The sequence below is a fragment of the Euphorbia lathyris genome, chromosome 5 (genome assembly GCF_963576675.1).
Source record: "Euphorbia lathyris chromosome 5, ddEupLath1.1, whole genome shotgun sequence".
Taxonomy (NCBI): Eukaryota; Viridiplantae; Streptophyta; class Magnoliopsida; order Malpighiales; family Euphorbiaceae; genus Euphorbia; species Euphorbia lathyris.
Genome location: NC_088914.1, coordinates 4,155,136 through 4,170,576, shown reverse-complemented (window position 1 = coordinate 4,170,576; position 15,441 = coordinate 4,155,136). Strand labels below are relative to the sequence as shown.

The 15,441-nt window shown below is 34.2% G+C and overlaps 1 protein-coding gene across 1 annotated transcript; it reads left to right on the top strand.

Annotated features, from left to right (window-relative positions):
* Window positions 1-3,001: 3,001 nt before the first annotated feature.
* On the top strand, window positions 3,002-14,345 carry LOC136229360 (pentatricopeptide repeat-containing protein At5g04780, mitochondrial-like). Its single transcript, XM_066018088.1, has 11 exons — window positions 3,002-3,305; window positions 3,437-3,511; window positions 3,582-3,695; window positions 4,616-4,714; window positions 4,871-4,943; window positions 6,544-6,629; window positions 6,770-6,853; window positions 6,964-7,023; window positions 8,505-8,692; window positions 10,394-10,411; window positions 12,093-14,345. Exons 1-11 carry the CDS (start codon window positions 3,240-3,242, stop codon window positions 14,209-14,211), a joined length of 2,982 nt encoding a protein of 993 aa, XP_065874160.1. The 5' UTR covers window positions 3,002-3,239; the 3' UTR covers window positions 14,212-14,345.
* The last annotated feature ends 1,096 nt before the right edge of the window (window positions 14,346-15,441 follow it).

Below are 15,441 nucleotides of genomic sequence, written 5' to 3'. Positions count from 1 at the left end.
TTAAGTTCGATTTTCGGTTCCCCGGTTCCCTTTAAAGTTTAAGAAAATTTTGTAATTTCATTTGATTCCTTGTAATTTCATAAATGATATTTTCTATTCTTTTATTTTAGGCAAAAGGCATCATTAGGCCCCTAAGCTTTCATTTTTTAGTTCATTAAGCCCTTGATATTTTATTTGGATACATTAAGCCCTGATCATTTATTTTTGGTCCCATTAAGCCCTTTATGACAAAAAAAAAAGTAATTCTAAACATAAAATTCGGTTAACAAACTGTTATTCATTGCACCTACATTCGAAATTTGTATTTTTTCACTGTTTAAATGCAGTTTTGGATGTGTAATGTGGCTGTAGGAAAACTGTAAAAACCTTAATTCAAACTGTAAAAAATATATTTTTTAATAATTTCAAATACAGATGAAGTTAATAACGTATTTTTAACGGAATTAAATGTCCATAACTTACTAATTTGGTCATAAATGGCTTAATAAGACAAAAAATAATGACCAGGGGCTTAATTTATCCAAGTAAAAGATCAAAGGCTTAATGAATCAAAAAATGAAAGATCAGGAATCTAATGATATTTTTTACCTTTATTTTATTATTGTATTCGTGTTTTGTTATCAGTTTGGATTAATTAATTGCTAATAATTCTACGATATAATTAATTTAATTATGGGTAAAGTCTAAAAAAAAACGTACTTTCACTTTTTATCAAATTGGTATCTAAAAAAAATGTTCAGACGAGGAATGTGATTTTCGTTTTGCCAAAAACGATGATAATTTAGTTTGATACTATAAAAATGATCGTTAACGGTTTCAAAATGGAGAATTCCAAGAATTAAAAATTGTTCTGTACCACATTTACTATAGAACTAAATTTTTATTTTCCAAAATCATCATTTTCAGAGTTTTCTCTTTCTAAACATTTACTTTCTCGTTTCTCAACAAACAAAACCTAAATGATCCCTAAATTAAAAAGTTAAAGAATTAAAGTTACTTAGAATATCATAAGTTTTTGAGTTTTTTAATTTTGAGGTCGTCAACACTTATTTTAATTTTAAATTCTTGTAAAATGAAAAACCTCAGTTATTTTCTAATCGCAAACGAATATTACAGTTCTCGTCCGATTTTTTAGTTACTAATTTGATAAAAAAAAAGTCAAAGCATGTGGTTTTTTTTTTCTAGACGTTACCCTTTAATTATTTTCTGAAAAGACAAAACATGATACTTTGATTGAATTATTTTGATAAAGAGAATATTTTGGATTGTTGAACAAAAAATATATTCGGATAATTGTTTTTTTTTTTTTTTGAAGAACAGATAATTGTTGTTATTCATTCATTTTCTTTAAAAAGATACTTCTAGTGAAATTAAAAGAACAAAATTTTGAGTAGTGGATTTTTTAGAACATTTTATTCATTTTCTTTCAAAATGAAATAATTTAATTTTGTTTATATTAACGACTCTAACTTAGTTTGTTTGAGTTTCGGAAATGGTTGAAATCAGACAAGTATTTGATTTTGAGGACATGAGAACTCTTGAGACTCATCGTCTTAGTATACCAACAACAATGTCTGTCAACTATGGTCATGAAAGATGTTATTTAAGTTCTGGAATGATGATCCTCCTGCTATTAGAGAGAATGAGGCAGATATTGTTACGGTCTTCAATGCAACTGAAGCTTAGAAACATTCTCTTTCTCATAACTATATTTAAACTGGATAATTGATGCACTTTACAAGGTTTATCGAGTTAACCGAACGACAAAGCAATTGTGGGAATCTCTGGACTGTAAGTACAAATAAAAGGACGCATGAGTTAAGAAATTTTTAGTTGGTTCGAATGGTAGATTTCAAAAAGGTTGTAAGTTAGGTACATGAATTGCAACTCATTATCCATAATATTTATGTTGAATGTATAACAATTAGTGCGTCTTTCCAATTCGTTACAATAATAGAAAATTTGCCATATAAATGGAAAGACTTAAAAAATTAGCTTTAGCTTAAGTGAAAAGAAATGACCATTGAGGAGCTTATTGCCAGATTCCGAATTGAGGAAGATAATAGAGGCATACAGAAAAAGTCTACAACGTAGCCAGCCCTGCTGGCCCTAGGCTTAGGCCAGAAGTACCCAGGCCTGGGGCCCAAGGTTGTAAGGACCTTAAAATGTTATTATATAATTCACAGAATAGATTAAAAAAGAAGTTGTTACTTGCTCAACTATAAAACTTGTCTTCTCTAATATTAGAACCGTATACCCCGACCTTGGTTGCGTTTTTTTAAAACACGTGCTATACATCTTCTATATTTAACTTATAATTTTACAACTGGGTGATTAACTGATTACATTTTATACAATTTTAGAGGTTAACTAGACATTCTATGGAAGTTCAGGAGCTATTAGGATATTTTAAAAGTTTATGTCCAATCAAACTTTTTTTGACAAATTCAAGGACAAATGATGTATTAATGCTTTTTTTTTTATCATTATAATTCTAAGAGAACCACTGTGTGAGAATGCTATTATTTTAGGCATTACATCCATTTGCTTCAAAATTAATTAGGACCCTAAACTATCAAAATCATCAATTAGGTCTCTGAATTAAGTAAAATTAATCAATTGAATCCTTATTCTATCCTAAAATCAGAAACTGTGACTATTTGATATAGACTGTAATAATCTCTGTGTTGGTTCAGAATGGATTTAGAGAAAAGGGTCTGAAACTGTTCAACCGAATGATTTTCGATAAGACCTCAATTGATGATTTTTGTTTAGAATAAGGACTCAATTGATGATTTTTTGTTAGTTGAGGGACCTGATTGATGATTTTGATAATTTAAAGTTCTAATTGACTTTGAAGCCTTAGTTTAAGGATCAAAATGTGTATTATGCCTTATTTTACAATTTATTTGGGTGGCGGTGCAATATAGAAAAAGTTAGGGGTACAAAAGTAATGAAACAAAAGATTTGGGTCAAATTCATATAAATAATAAATATTTTCACCAGTACCCAGTTTCTGTGGGGATCTTCGCTCTTTGCCAGAGACCTCTCCCTCGTCTCCTTTCTCAGATCTCAGCAACTCCACAGCTTTACGTACAATCCCAGTAAAAAGTTGCATTAAGATCCCTATTGCTTTCTCCTCCATTCTCTTTTCCTTGATTCCGATCCACTTTCCCGAGAAAATTCAACTCCTAATTTTCTCTATCGCCAAACACGCTTTTTGTCACCGGTCGTCTACAATGGGGTATCGTCCATACTCTATTCTCCTCCTCCTTCTATTGGCTCTTCCATTAATCGCTGCTCAGGTCTGTCACTTGTTTCTACTCTGTATTCTGTATTTGATTCGTGTTTGGGTGGAGAATTGGGCGATGTTTCGAATATCATTTTGGGATTCAAATTGTTATGCTTAGAGCTTTCTTTTTTCTTCGATTAACAGGAGTCTGGCGCTGAAAATGGAAAAGAAGAATCATCCACTACTTTGTTATCTAAAGATCTCGGCCGCCGTGGTATGGTGAGTTTGTTTTTTCTCTCGATTGTTAATTAGGAGTTCGTGTTTATGCATATGGTGTTTGTGATTGCAGATAGTAACACGTGATCTTGACGGCAAGGCTGTTAATCTTGGACTTCATGTGGATTCTGGTCTTGGGGTTTTTGATGCTTTTATTGCGAGTTTTTCCATGATTCTTGTCAGTGAGGTGTGTTAACTGTTAATTCATTCAGCTTATGCATTTTTATAATATGAATTGTAGTTCTTCTCTGCACTTGGTTAGAGTGAAAATCCAATGGACATTGATGAAAAAATTGAAAAGAAATGTCTTGTGAATTGTGATCTGCCATCTCATTCTATGATATTGTTTTGCTTGTGGTTCAGTTATGAGCAAAATGATTTTTTCTGCTCACTGATGTGATGCTATGTTGCATGGGAACTTTGATTTTAATACTTTTCATGTTTCCAAGTGTTTTGGAAACCGAAACATAGGAAACGTTTCAGGTTATGTTTCCATAATTTGAAAAAATTGAAAGCTCGTTTCTAATGCTAATCACATGTTTTGTAATTCCTTAATATTTTCTAGATTGAATTTAAAAAATTTATAGGCACAAATCTGTACATTTTTATTATTTACATTTCTTTTCCTATGGACATTGATGAAAAAAAGGAAAAGAAATGTCTCGTAAATTGTGATCTGCCATCTCATTCTATGATATTGTTTTGCTTGTGGTTCAATTATGAGCAAAATGACTTTTTCTGCTCACTGATCTGATGCTATGTTGCACAGGAACTTTGATTTTAATACTTTTCATGTTTCCAAGTGTTTTGGAAACCGAAACATACTAAACATTTTAGGTTATGTTTCCGTAATTTGAAAAAATTGAAAGCTCCTTTCTAATGCTAATCACATGTTTAGTAATTCTTAATATTTTCTAGATTGAATTTTACAAAATTTATAGGCGCATATCCATACATTTTTTATTAATTACATGTTTCGGTTTCCTATAGTTTTTTAAAAATCTTGTTTCCCAGCTTCAGTCTCATTTTCCGTAGCTTTTTTTTTGTTTTGTTTTCATGTAACATAAATCTGATGAATCTTTATTTATATGACAATTTTCTTGCTAGATTGGAGATGAGACCTTCATAATTGCTGCTCTCATGGCAATGCGCCATCCCAAGTCCATTGTCTTGTCTGGTGCTCTCAGTGCCTTGTTTGTTATGACGGTAATTTAACCTTCTTTGTCATTTTTTCCCTTCTTTCTCGTATTATTTCTTACATTCTTGCTTTTTGATTGAAAGGAATCAGCACTATAAACCTATTCTTATGCATTTCCTTTTCGTTTTCTAATGAAATTTGAACTTGTTGACTGTATTAATTAGGTGCTTTCGACTGGACTAGGTAGGATCGTGCCAAATCTGATATCAAGAAAGCATACAAATAGTGCTGCTACAGGTAAATTAAGTGCAGTTTATAGTTTTGTCAATTGGTACTTAGAACTTAGAAGCCGTACTCTCTCTCCTCCTCCGTCCCATTGTTAATTTGGTGTTATCATTTTACAATTTTAAGCGTGCTTGTTCTCTTTGTGCTGAAGCTTATGTTATGAACACGGGTTTGAGATCTTGTTATGGGACCTTGTGCCCTATAATCTTCTAGGAAATAATGTTTAGAAGTCTTCCTTCCCTTACCTATCTTGCTGAAAGCCTGAAACCGTTTATAGCTAGTTGAGAGAGAACTTCACGATCTCAAGAATTAATTTGTTGGAAAATTGCTTGCTTTTTTTTAATGGATTGGCAGTAACCTTTAAATAAGAAATTACAAGCAGTCTTTTCAGAAATTAGTTACTGCAGTTAACTAGGAAAGCAAAATCCTAAATAGGAACTAACTATTGTGGAAATAAACACTGATTCCATTTAGGAATATAAACTATTAAAGGAAATAAAAGAATGGCCTAAACCATACGGAGCCCCCTAAAGTTGTAAATTTTGGTCACTTTGCCCACCGAACTTAAGAGACAACCCATTAGCCAATCCAACTCTCCAAAAGTGATATAATCCACCCCTTATTTTTCCTCAATCAAAGCAGATGTTGACTCGTGAGGATCACGCGCCTTTCAGTTAACTTCCCATATGCAATATGACTTTTCCTTTTATAAAAAAATTTAACATAGCCTCTGGGGCTGGTATTTCAAAGTGTACATGAGTTTAGAGAGGCTATTGCAAAATATGCTCTAAGAAGGGGAACATTGTTTTAAAGGGAAAAGCCACATTGCATATAGGAAATAATCGAAAGGCTAGTGGTCAATCTCTTCTCCGATTGAGGAAAAATAAGGGGTGCGTTATGTCACTTTCAGGGAGTTGGAGTAGCTAATGGGTTGTCTTTAAGTTCGAGGGGCAAAGTGACCAAAATGGACAATTTTAGAGGGCTCCGTATGGATTAAACCTAATATCTACTTTCATCGGGTCAATTTTATTTGTGTTTCTTCTTAGTTTGCAGCTATTAAAAGTTCCATCAGGTGTCTTTCTCATTTTTATTTTAGTCATGATGCTTTTTGAGAAGGTGTGGTATTTTTCTAAAGCTTAATACATTAAGAGTCCCCAGAACTTGTCCCAAAAATCCGATTGGCCCCTTAAACATACAAAGTGTCTCATTAGCCACCTCAACTTGCTTTTAAAGTAACTTATTGGCCACCTGAATTTGTTTAAAGTGACTTATTGCCCTCTTGAACTTGCTTACAATGATCTATTAGCCCCATGAACTTGTTTAAAAAAGGGATATACATTTCAATTTGTCCAAATCTATAAAAAAAAAAAATCAGAATTGAAAAAATAAAGGTTTTGGACTTAGTTCAGGGGGCAACTGATGTATTAAGCCTTTTTCTAAAAAAATTCGAAACTAAAACATGATAAATCAACTTGAATTTAGCAGGAAAGTTTTTTTCCCGAAACGAGTATGGATGCTGAAAACACTGTTGTCATGGTTGGCAATAAGCTAAATTGTATACGAGTCTGGAACGGTGAAGAACTAAGCTGTGTATTTTTTTTTTGGTTTGCAGTTCTTTATGCCTTTTTCGGGCTGCGATTACTTTACATTGCCTGGAGATCAGATTCCAAAGCATCACAAAAGAAAGAAATGGAAGAAGTATGTTACTGTCGCCTTCTAGATTTTTCATATTAACAATAATATGTTACCCTTCCGTTCTCATCTTTGTATCTGCATCACTTTTGTCCTTCATTGATATCGTGTCATGTTCATCCCGAAATTGCACTTAATGATCTCAGGTAGAGGAAAAACTTGAAGCAGGGCAAGGGAAAACCTTTTTCCGCCGCTTCTTTTCAAGATTTTGTACACCAATATTTTTGGAGGTCTGTTTGATGTATAACTTCAGATTCTTTCACTTTTGAAATTCTGATGTAACTTGATGCTCAGCTCTCTAGTTATCATCTCTCTGAAATACTATTGTTTTTCTATGCAGTCGTTTGTTCTAACCTTTCTTGCCGAGTGGGGGGATCGTAGCCAGATCGCAACAATTGCTGTAAGAAAATTCTATTATATTGCTTCTTTTATCTTGGTTAATAATATATTTACATGGCTCAATCAGATTTCTTCCCGAGTTTTTTGTTTTTCGGTTTGGTCTTGGATTGTCGTATGATTCCTCTATTATGTGATTCATTACCACTAACTGGCCTAAAATGCATATGATCTTCGGATAGAACCACAATGGCTGTGACTCTATGGTGTTTGCAGTAGTGTTCACATGGACCCTGATGACCAAATGAATCATGGTCATTCTCCGTTAGTTCTAGGCTGATCAAAATATAAGCTTTAGGATGCTTTGAATCTCCATCCCATGATTTTGATCAGCCTAGATCTAACGGTGAATGACCACAATTCATTTGGTCATCAGGGTCCATGTGAACACTATTGATGATGTTTGTAACATCGGTTGAACCGAAAGTATCGAAATTAGTATATAAGATAGAGAATGTAAGTTTTTTGTTGTATGGCATGTAGAATTAAAGTCGTCATATTCAAAACCCTAATTACAAAATCCCTTTTCTTGCACTTCACCCCTCGGAATGCACTGTACTTATATATATATATATAGAGAGAGAGAGGCGCGTTCGCATCTTCTTAACCCAAAATGGATGGGGAGAGGAATTAAGGTACTCACTGGAACAGATCCGGTGGAGATGGGGTGGGTCCTCTAACTCAGCAGAATAGAGGGTTAAATGCATTGTTAGTCACTGAGTTAATGGTTATCTCAAAATGGTCATTCAATTTCAATTTCATCATTCAACTTTGAATTTTGTCTCAATTAAGTCACTCTAGCGACTTCAAGAGCCAAAAAATACCGGAAAAGTGATGTGACTGCCACATTAGCACTACTCAACTTTCACAGCTGAGCAAAACAACACTTGGCTGCCACCTAGATGGCTGAAACGACACATGTCAGCTAGGTGGCCACCGCATTTTGTTTCGTCAGTAGGTGGAAGCCGGATGTTGTTTCGGTCCGTGGTGAAATTTGACTAGTGCTAATGTGGAAGTCACATCACTTTTCCAATGACTTTTTGTTCTTGAAGTCACACGTGAGTGACTTAATTATGACAAAATTCAAAGTTAATGATTTTATTGAGACAAATTAAAGTTGAGTAATCATTTTAAGACAATCATGAAAGTTCAGCGACCAATGATGCATTTAACTCGTGGAATAGACCATGTGGCTATGAACCACAATGTTGAGGGTTTGAATCCCACAAAAGGGCAAAAAGGGAAGGACCAAAGACTATGGAACTTGGGTGTGTCTTTTGGTCGAAATAGAATGTCCTCGCTTTTTCCTTTGTTTTCATCGTTAATGTAAAACCGTTACATATATTATGCCCCGGCCACCTTTTTTCCGTTTTGCAACCCCTAACTCTTCCTCAGCAGGGCAAGAGCAAGTACAAGTATTAGTAGCATAGCAAAAATACGTATTACTGCGTACTAAACACCACCTAAATTGTTTATATTATGCAGCTGGCAACCCACAAGAACGCCATTGGCGTAGCAATCGGAGCTACAATCGGACACACGATCTGTACATCAGTGGCGGTGGTCGGAGGAAGCATGTTAGCATCTAAGATCTCACAAGGGACAGTTGCTACAATTGGAGGGTTACTTTTCCTTGGCTTTTCTTTGTCCTCTTATTTCTATCCTCCTCTCTAGTCTAGGCTAACCTAACCTAGATTCTTTTCAATATTTAGTCTCTACAGAATCTCAACTCTAGTTTTTTTTTTTTCCATTTCCCCCCCCCCCCCCCCCCCATATCTTTTTTTTTCTTTCTTTTTTCCCCTTCTTTTTGTTGTAAAAGCTATAGACAAACTGGTTAATTGCACACGTTTTATGGTTAATTCTTTTGTATAATTAGCATATATTGATGTCTATATAAGGAAAAAGCATCTTTAAGTTTTGATTTTTTGACTTTTGTTAAACCTGAGTGTTGATCTTTCAATTTGACACAATCAATTATAATCGGACACATCTAACTGTAATCGAGTTGGGCCAACCCGAGCTTGGCCTGGTCGTGCTTGACTCGTTAGAAAATTGAGGAGCTCAATTTTGAGCTCAACATCATGTTTGTTAGCTGTTTGCAAACTTATTCACAAGCTTCGTTCATGAGCAGCTTGTGAACTTGTTCACGAGCTTTATTCATGAGTTTCTTGCAAACTTGTTCACGAGTTTTATTCACGAGCATTTCGTTAATTCTGTTCATGCATTTCGCTCCCGAACAACTCATCAGTTGTGTTCATTAATGATGTTCAATTGAAATTTCTTTAATACAAAATTACATAGTTTTGGAATCTGCAAAAAAAAGCTTATATAACATTATGTTGTTTTACATTTCCCCTTTTTATAGAAATATTATTATTAAAACAATAATTGAACCAATTTTTTGCTCACGAGTGTATTCATAAACATTATAATTTAACGTGTTCATGAATTTATAATCGAGTCTGTTCACGTGCTTTTCATATTCAAGCTTAACTCCTTTATAAATCGAGTTGAACACGATTACGATTTTCTCGAACCGAACTCCGAACCGTTCATGAGCGGCTTGGCTTAGTTAGAGCCTTATGTTTAGCAAACAAGAGTACAATGAATTCAAAATTGAATTTTTTCAATAATTTGTGTAAGACATGTCAGGTTTAAGTTCAGGTGGTGGATTAACGGTTCTGTCCAAATTGGATAAAATTTAGACATGATAATTATCGTGTTCGAGTGGTGTTCGTGTCATTTCGGGTTCGTGTTGAAAAGAGTAAACACAAACCCAATTCAAAAACTTTCGTGTCACAATTATGTTAACCTATTCGGGTTAGTGTTAATTTCGTGTCGTGTTTTCAGGTTATATGTAAATTTGTTATTCCTATATATGGGTAAATTTCATCAATGGTGTACAACTTTTACTCTATTTCACACTTTGGTGTACAACCTTCAATTTGTCTCACTAATAGTAATATATACGAACTTATAGGTGAACTCCCACTTTGGTATACAACAGGTAAAAATGACTGGTCAAACCTGCCACCTCATCATTTTTTATTCAAGTTATTAGTAAAAATTGGACCACAAATTATAAAAAAAATTAATTTTTATCTATTCTCTTTTTTACCCTTATCCCTTCATCTTCTTCCCTCTATTTCTTTCTCTCTCTTCAAATTTCTCTAACCTTTCTCTTTTCAAATTTCTTTCTCTCCCTAACTTTTCTCTCTAACTGCTCTCTCTTCATTACTTTGGTAATAATTGAGATCGAAGTTCAAGAGTTCTTCATTGTTGGATAATAAAGATCCAAGTTCAAGAGCTTTTCAATCTGCCGACGAAAAGGTTCTAGCAATATCTTTAAAGAAATTGAGAGTTACTCATCAGAGTTTGTTAAAACTAACAAAGTTTCCAGTAGCATTCAATGTCTACTAAGAATTAATCATTCAAAATATAATATACATTACATTTTCTCCAAATTTTAGATATGGTTATTCGTGTATTATTCTTTTATCTAAATTTCTTACAGGTCTATTATTTCATGTCTAAATTTCTATCATCCGAAGACGGATCGTCTTTCTAAACTTCTAAACTTCTTCACCGCCTTTTCAACCGCACCACCAATCACCATCCTCATAATTATACCAAAACGTTAACTCAGAAAACATTTGCCTTTCAAAGCAGATGTAATTAGAAGAATTTCCAAAAAAAAAAAAATAATTCAAAAAAATCCCCATTTTATCTCTTACCAAATTAATTTTCCTAGGATGAAGAGAGAGAACGATTTGCTAAGATTAGTTCCAGCCCGAGTATTTTCCCAAGATGAATACGAAGATGAAGTGGTTGCTTGAGTTCTAAATTTGCATCCAATCTAATAAAACTTATTACAAATGAAAACGAAAAAGAGGGAGAAGTTAGAGAGAGAAAAAGATAGGGAGAGAAAAAAATTACGGAGAAAGGGAAAGATGGAGTAAGGGGTAAATAATAAGGGTATTTTAGATATTTCAATCTTAAGGGAATATTTTTAAATGGAAGAGATGAAAAATGATGAGGTGGCAGGTTTGACCAGTTTGACCGGTCATTTTTACCTGATGTACACCAAAGTAGGAGATCACTTATAAGTTCGTATATATTAGTGAGACAAATTGAAGGTTATACATCAAAATGTGAAATAGGGTAAATGTTGTACACCATTGATGAAATTTACCCTCCTATATATTAATGATAACTTTTAAGTTTTTTTTTTTTTTTGATAAGCAACTTTTAAGTTTGTTATTCCTATATATTAATGATAACTTTTAAAAATATAAGAAGTAAAATACTTTGTCATTTTTACATTAGTATGTTAACACTCATCGAATAGTTCGTTAATATCATATTAGAGGTCATGTAATATGTTTATAAAAATTTAGGAAGTTCGAATCATATTTGCAAGTAATAATTATAATTTTATTATCTTTATTAATAAAGTGACATATTTTTTATGAGAGAATATAACGATAATTTTAAATATTCGTGTCATTTCATGTCGTTTTTGCGTTAGCATATCAACCCTAAGCCAAACCCAAATCCAAAACTAACGGGTCAGTTTCATGTAACCCAAAAATGAAACATTACCTGCTAAGCTATACCCAAATACTAAAATTTACGGTCGATTTCATGTCGTGTAATCGGATCGTGTGTACTTTTGTCATCTCTAATGTGAAGTATAGATGACACAATTCATGACTGAGAACACAGATTTATGAATTATTTTTTAAATTGACTCAACATGTCAATATTAGATGTATTTTTATACTTTATTTTTTATATAATATCATTTATTTATTACGTTATTCGGTCTGACCAATTCGAATTATTTGGTTGAACCCAGTGACTCAGCTATAAACATTCATATAAAAGGTCAATCAATCTCAGGCTCAGCAGCCCAATTACAACTGAAAAACTGTCACTTTGATAATGCTACTGCCGCTAAAAAATGAGATTGAATTCTCTAAGCACCAAATACTTCAAATCAAAATCAACCCATTTACTCACAACACTAACCGCCATTAAGCTTGATCATCCCAAGTTTCAACAATCTTACAGGTATTACTCTGAATTCCACTCAAACGTATCGATACTTCACTCTAATGCAATCAAGAACGGAACATTTCAAAATTCCGATGTTGCTAACTATCTATTAAACCTCTATGTGAAGAATCATCAGAGTTTCCACAATGCCCACAACCTGTTCGACGAAATGCTTACAAGAGATGTTCGTAGCTGGACTATCCTCATTTCAGGTTTTGTTAGAAATGGTAATTTTAACATGGTATTTGATTCATTTAGACGAATGCAAAAAGGGGGGTTTTGCCCTAATAAATTCACTTTATCTACTTTGTTGAAATTCTGCTCTAGTTTATATGATTTACGGAATGGTAAAGGGATTCATGGATGGATATTGATTAATGGAATTGGATTAGATGTTGTTCTAGAGAATTCAATTCTTGATCTGTATGTGAAATGTGGGGATTTAGGTTATGCAGAGAGAGTTTTTGATTCCATGGAAACTAAAGAAACTGCTACTTGGAATATATTAGTTAGTGGATATTTGCATATAGGGGATTTTGATCGAGCTCTTAAGTTGTTTAGATGTTTGAATTGTAAAGATGTTGTTAGTTGGAACACGATTATAGACGGATTAACGAGAAACGGGTTCGAAAAACGAGCCTTGGAGTTGCTGTTTGAGATGGTTGAAACTGGACATTGTTTCAGTGCAGTTACTTTCACTATAGCTTTGAATTTGGTTTCGTGTTTGTTACTGTCGAAATTAGGCGAAGAGATTCATGCTCGTGTTTTAAGACTCGGGCTTCATGATAACGGATTTGTGAGGAATTCGATTTTGGGTATGTATTGTAAATGCGGGAAAGTAGAAGAGGCGACAGCGGTTTTTCGAAAAATGCCTATGGAGATTTCTTGTGATGATTCATTGGCTGAAGTTGTGTCATGGAGCTCTATGGTTTCCGGATATGTTAGGAACGGGAAATATGAGTATGCTTTACAGTTGTTTTGTTTTATGCTTCGAGAACATGTTCCGGTTGACAAGTTTACGTTAACGAGCATTGTTTCGGCTTGTGCGGATAGTGGAGTGTTTGAACTAGGAAGGCAAGTTCATGCCCTCATTGAAAAAATTGGGCATGAAATGGATTGTCATTTAAGTTCCTCGTTAATCGATATGTATGCTAAATGTGGAAGCCTGATGGATGCACAGATGGTTTTTAAGCAAAATGTAGACCCGAATGTTGTGATATGGACATCGATGATATCCGGGTATGCTTTGCACGGGCAAGGGAGGGAGGCTGTTCGTCTGTTTGAGCGTATGATAAACGAGAGAATCAAACCGAATGAGATTACATTTATTGGTGTTTTAACTGCCTGTAATCACGCAGGGATGCTCGAAGAAGGCAGAAAATATTTCGAGTTGATGCAGAATGTTTATGGCATCAAACCATTTGTCGAACACTATGCTTGTATGGTCGATCTTTATGGTCGAGCGGGTCAATTAAACGAGGCGAAACAGTTCATCCTCGAAAACGGTATATCCCACTTGAGTACAATGTGGAAATCATTTCTATCTTCTTGCAGGCTTCACAAAAGCATCGAGATGGGAAAATGGGCGTCCGAAAGACTACTCCAGATCGAACAATCTGATGCGGGTTCCTACGTTCTGTTATCGAACATGTACGCTAAAGATCATAGATGGGAAGAAGTTGCTAAAGTGAGGAGTGTAATGCAGCAGAGAGACGTTAATAAACTCCCCGGACAATCTTGGATTGAATTGAAGGACCGTGTTCATAGTTTCGGAATGGGAGATAGGTCTCATCCGGAATACGTTGACATTTATTCGAACTTAGAGAAACTTATTGGCCGGTTGAAGGAAATCGGGTATTCAGCTGATTTGAACCCGGTGATGCAAGATGTAGAAGAAGAGCAAAGTGAACTTCTGCTTGGTTTTCATAGCGAGAAACTTGCACTTGTTTATGCAATTATGTGCGGCTCAGCCGGAACACCAATCCGAATAATGAAGAACCTCCGAGTTTGCAGCGATTGTCATAATTTTATGAAGTACGCAACTCGGCTTTTGGATAGAGAAATTATAGTGAGAGATATTCGCCGGTTTCATCATTTTAAGCATGGAAGTTGCTCGTGTGGAGATTATTGGTGAGGTATGTTGCACGAGAACTTTGATTTTAAAGTGTTTTTGAAACGTCTCAGAAATTATTGTGAGTGATATTCGTTGGAAGTTGCTCTTGTGGAGATTACTGGTGAGGTATGTTACACGAAAACTTTGATTTTAAAGCGTTTTGAAACGTCTCGGAAATTATTGCGAGTGATATTCGTCGTTTTCATCATTTTAAGCATGGAAGTTGCTGGTGTGGAAATTACTGGTGAGGTATATTGCACGAAAACTTTGATTTTAAAGCGTTTTCGAAACGTCTCAGAAATTATTGTGAGTGATATTTGTCGTTTTCATCATTTTAAGCACGGAAGTTGCTCGTTTGGAGATTATTGGTGAGGTTTGTTGCACGAAAACTTTGATTTTAAAGCGTTTTTGAAACGTCTCAGAAATAATTGTGAGAGACATTCGTCGATTTCATCATTTTAAGCATGGAAGTTGCTCGTATGGAGATTACCGGTGAGGTATGTTGCACGAAAACTTTGATTTTAAAGTGTTTTTGAAACGTCTTAGGAATTATTGTGAGTGATATTTGTCGTTTTCATCATTTTAAGCATGGAAGTTGCTCTTGTGGAGATTACTGGTGAGGTATGTTGCATGGAAACTTTGATTTTAAAGCGTTTTTTAAATGTCTCAGAAATAATTGTGAGAGATATTCGTGGTTTTCATCATTTTAAGCTCGTGTGGAGATTACTGGTGAGGTATGTAGCACGAAAACTTTGATTTCGGAGCGTTTTTGAGACGTTTCGGAAATAGAAACTTTTATGAAATGTTTCCGGTCATGTTTTTGTAATTTAAAAAGTATCGAAAACTCATTTTCTAGGATGTAATGTGTTTTTAAAAATATATCAATATTAATCACATCTCTAATATTTTCTAGATCATCTTCTACGAGCGGGTTTCATCATTTTAAGCATGGAAGTTTCTCTTACCGAGATTACCGGTGACCAAATGGAACAAAATTCTGGTTTTTTTTTCATTGAAGCCAAAGCTCTTTTGTGCAATTACTATAGTTTCAAGGTACAAAAATACCCTTGTCATCAGTCAAGATCAAGTTTACCTCTAATGCCATAAATGATACGATTGAGGGCCTATCGATGGCAAATTAGACGGATTTTAAACATCACTAACAAAGCTCTATGCTCAGTTATGAATCTCATTATCATGAATCCATCTATATGTCATATTAATGAGTAATAAATCAGTGGTATCGTGTGA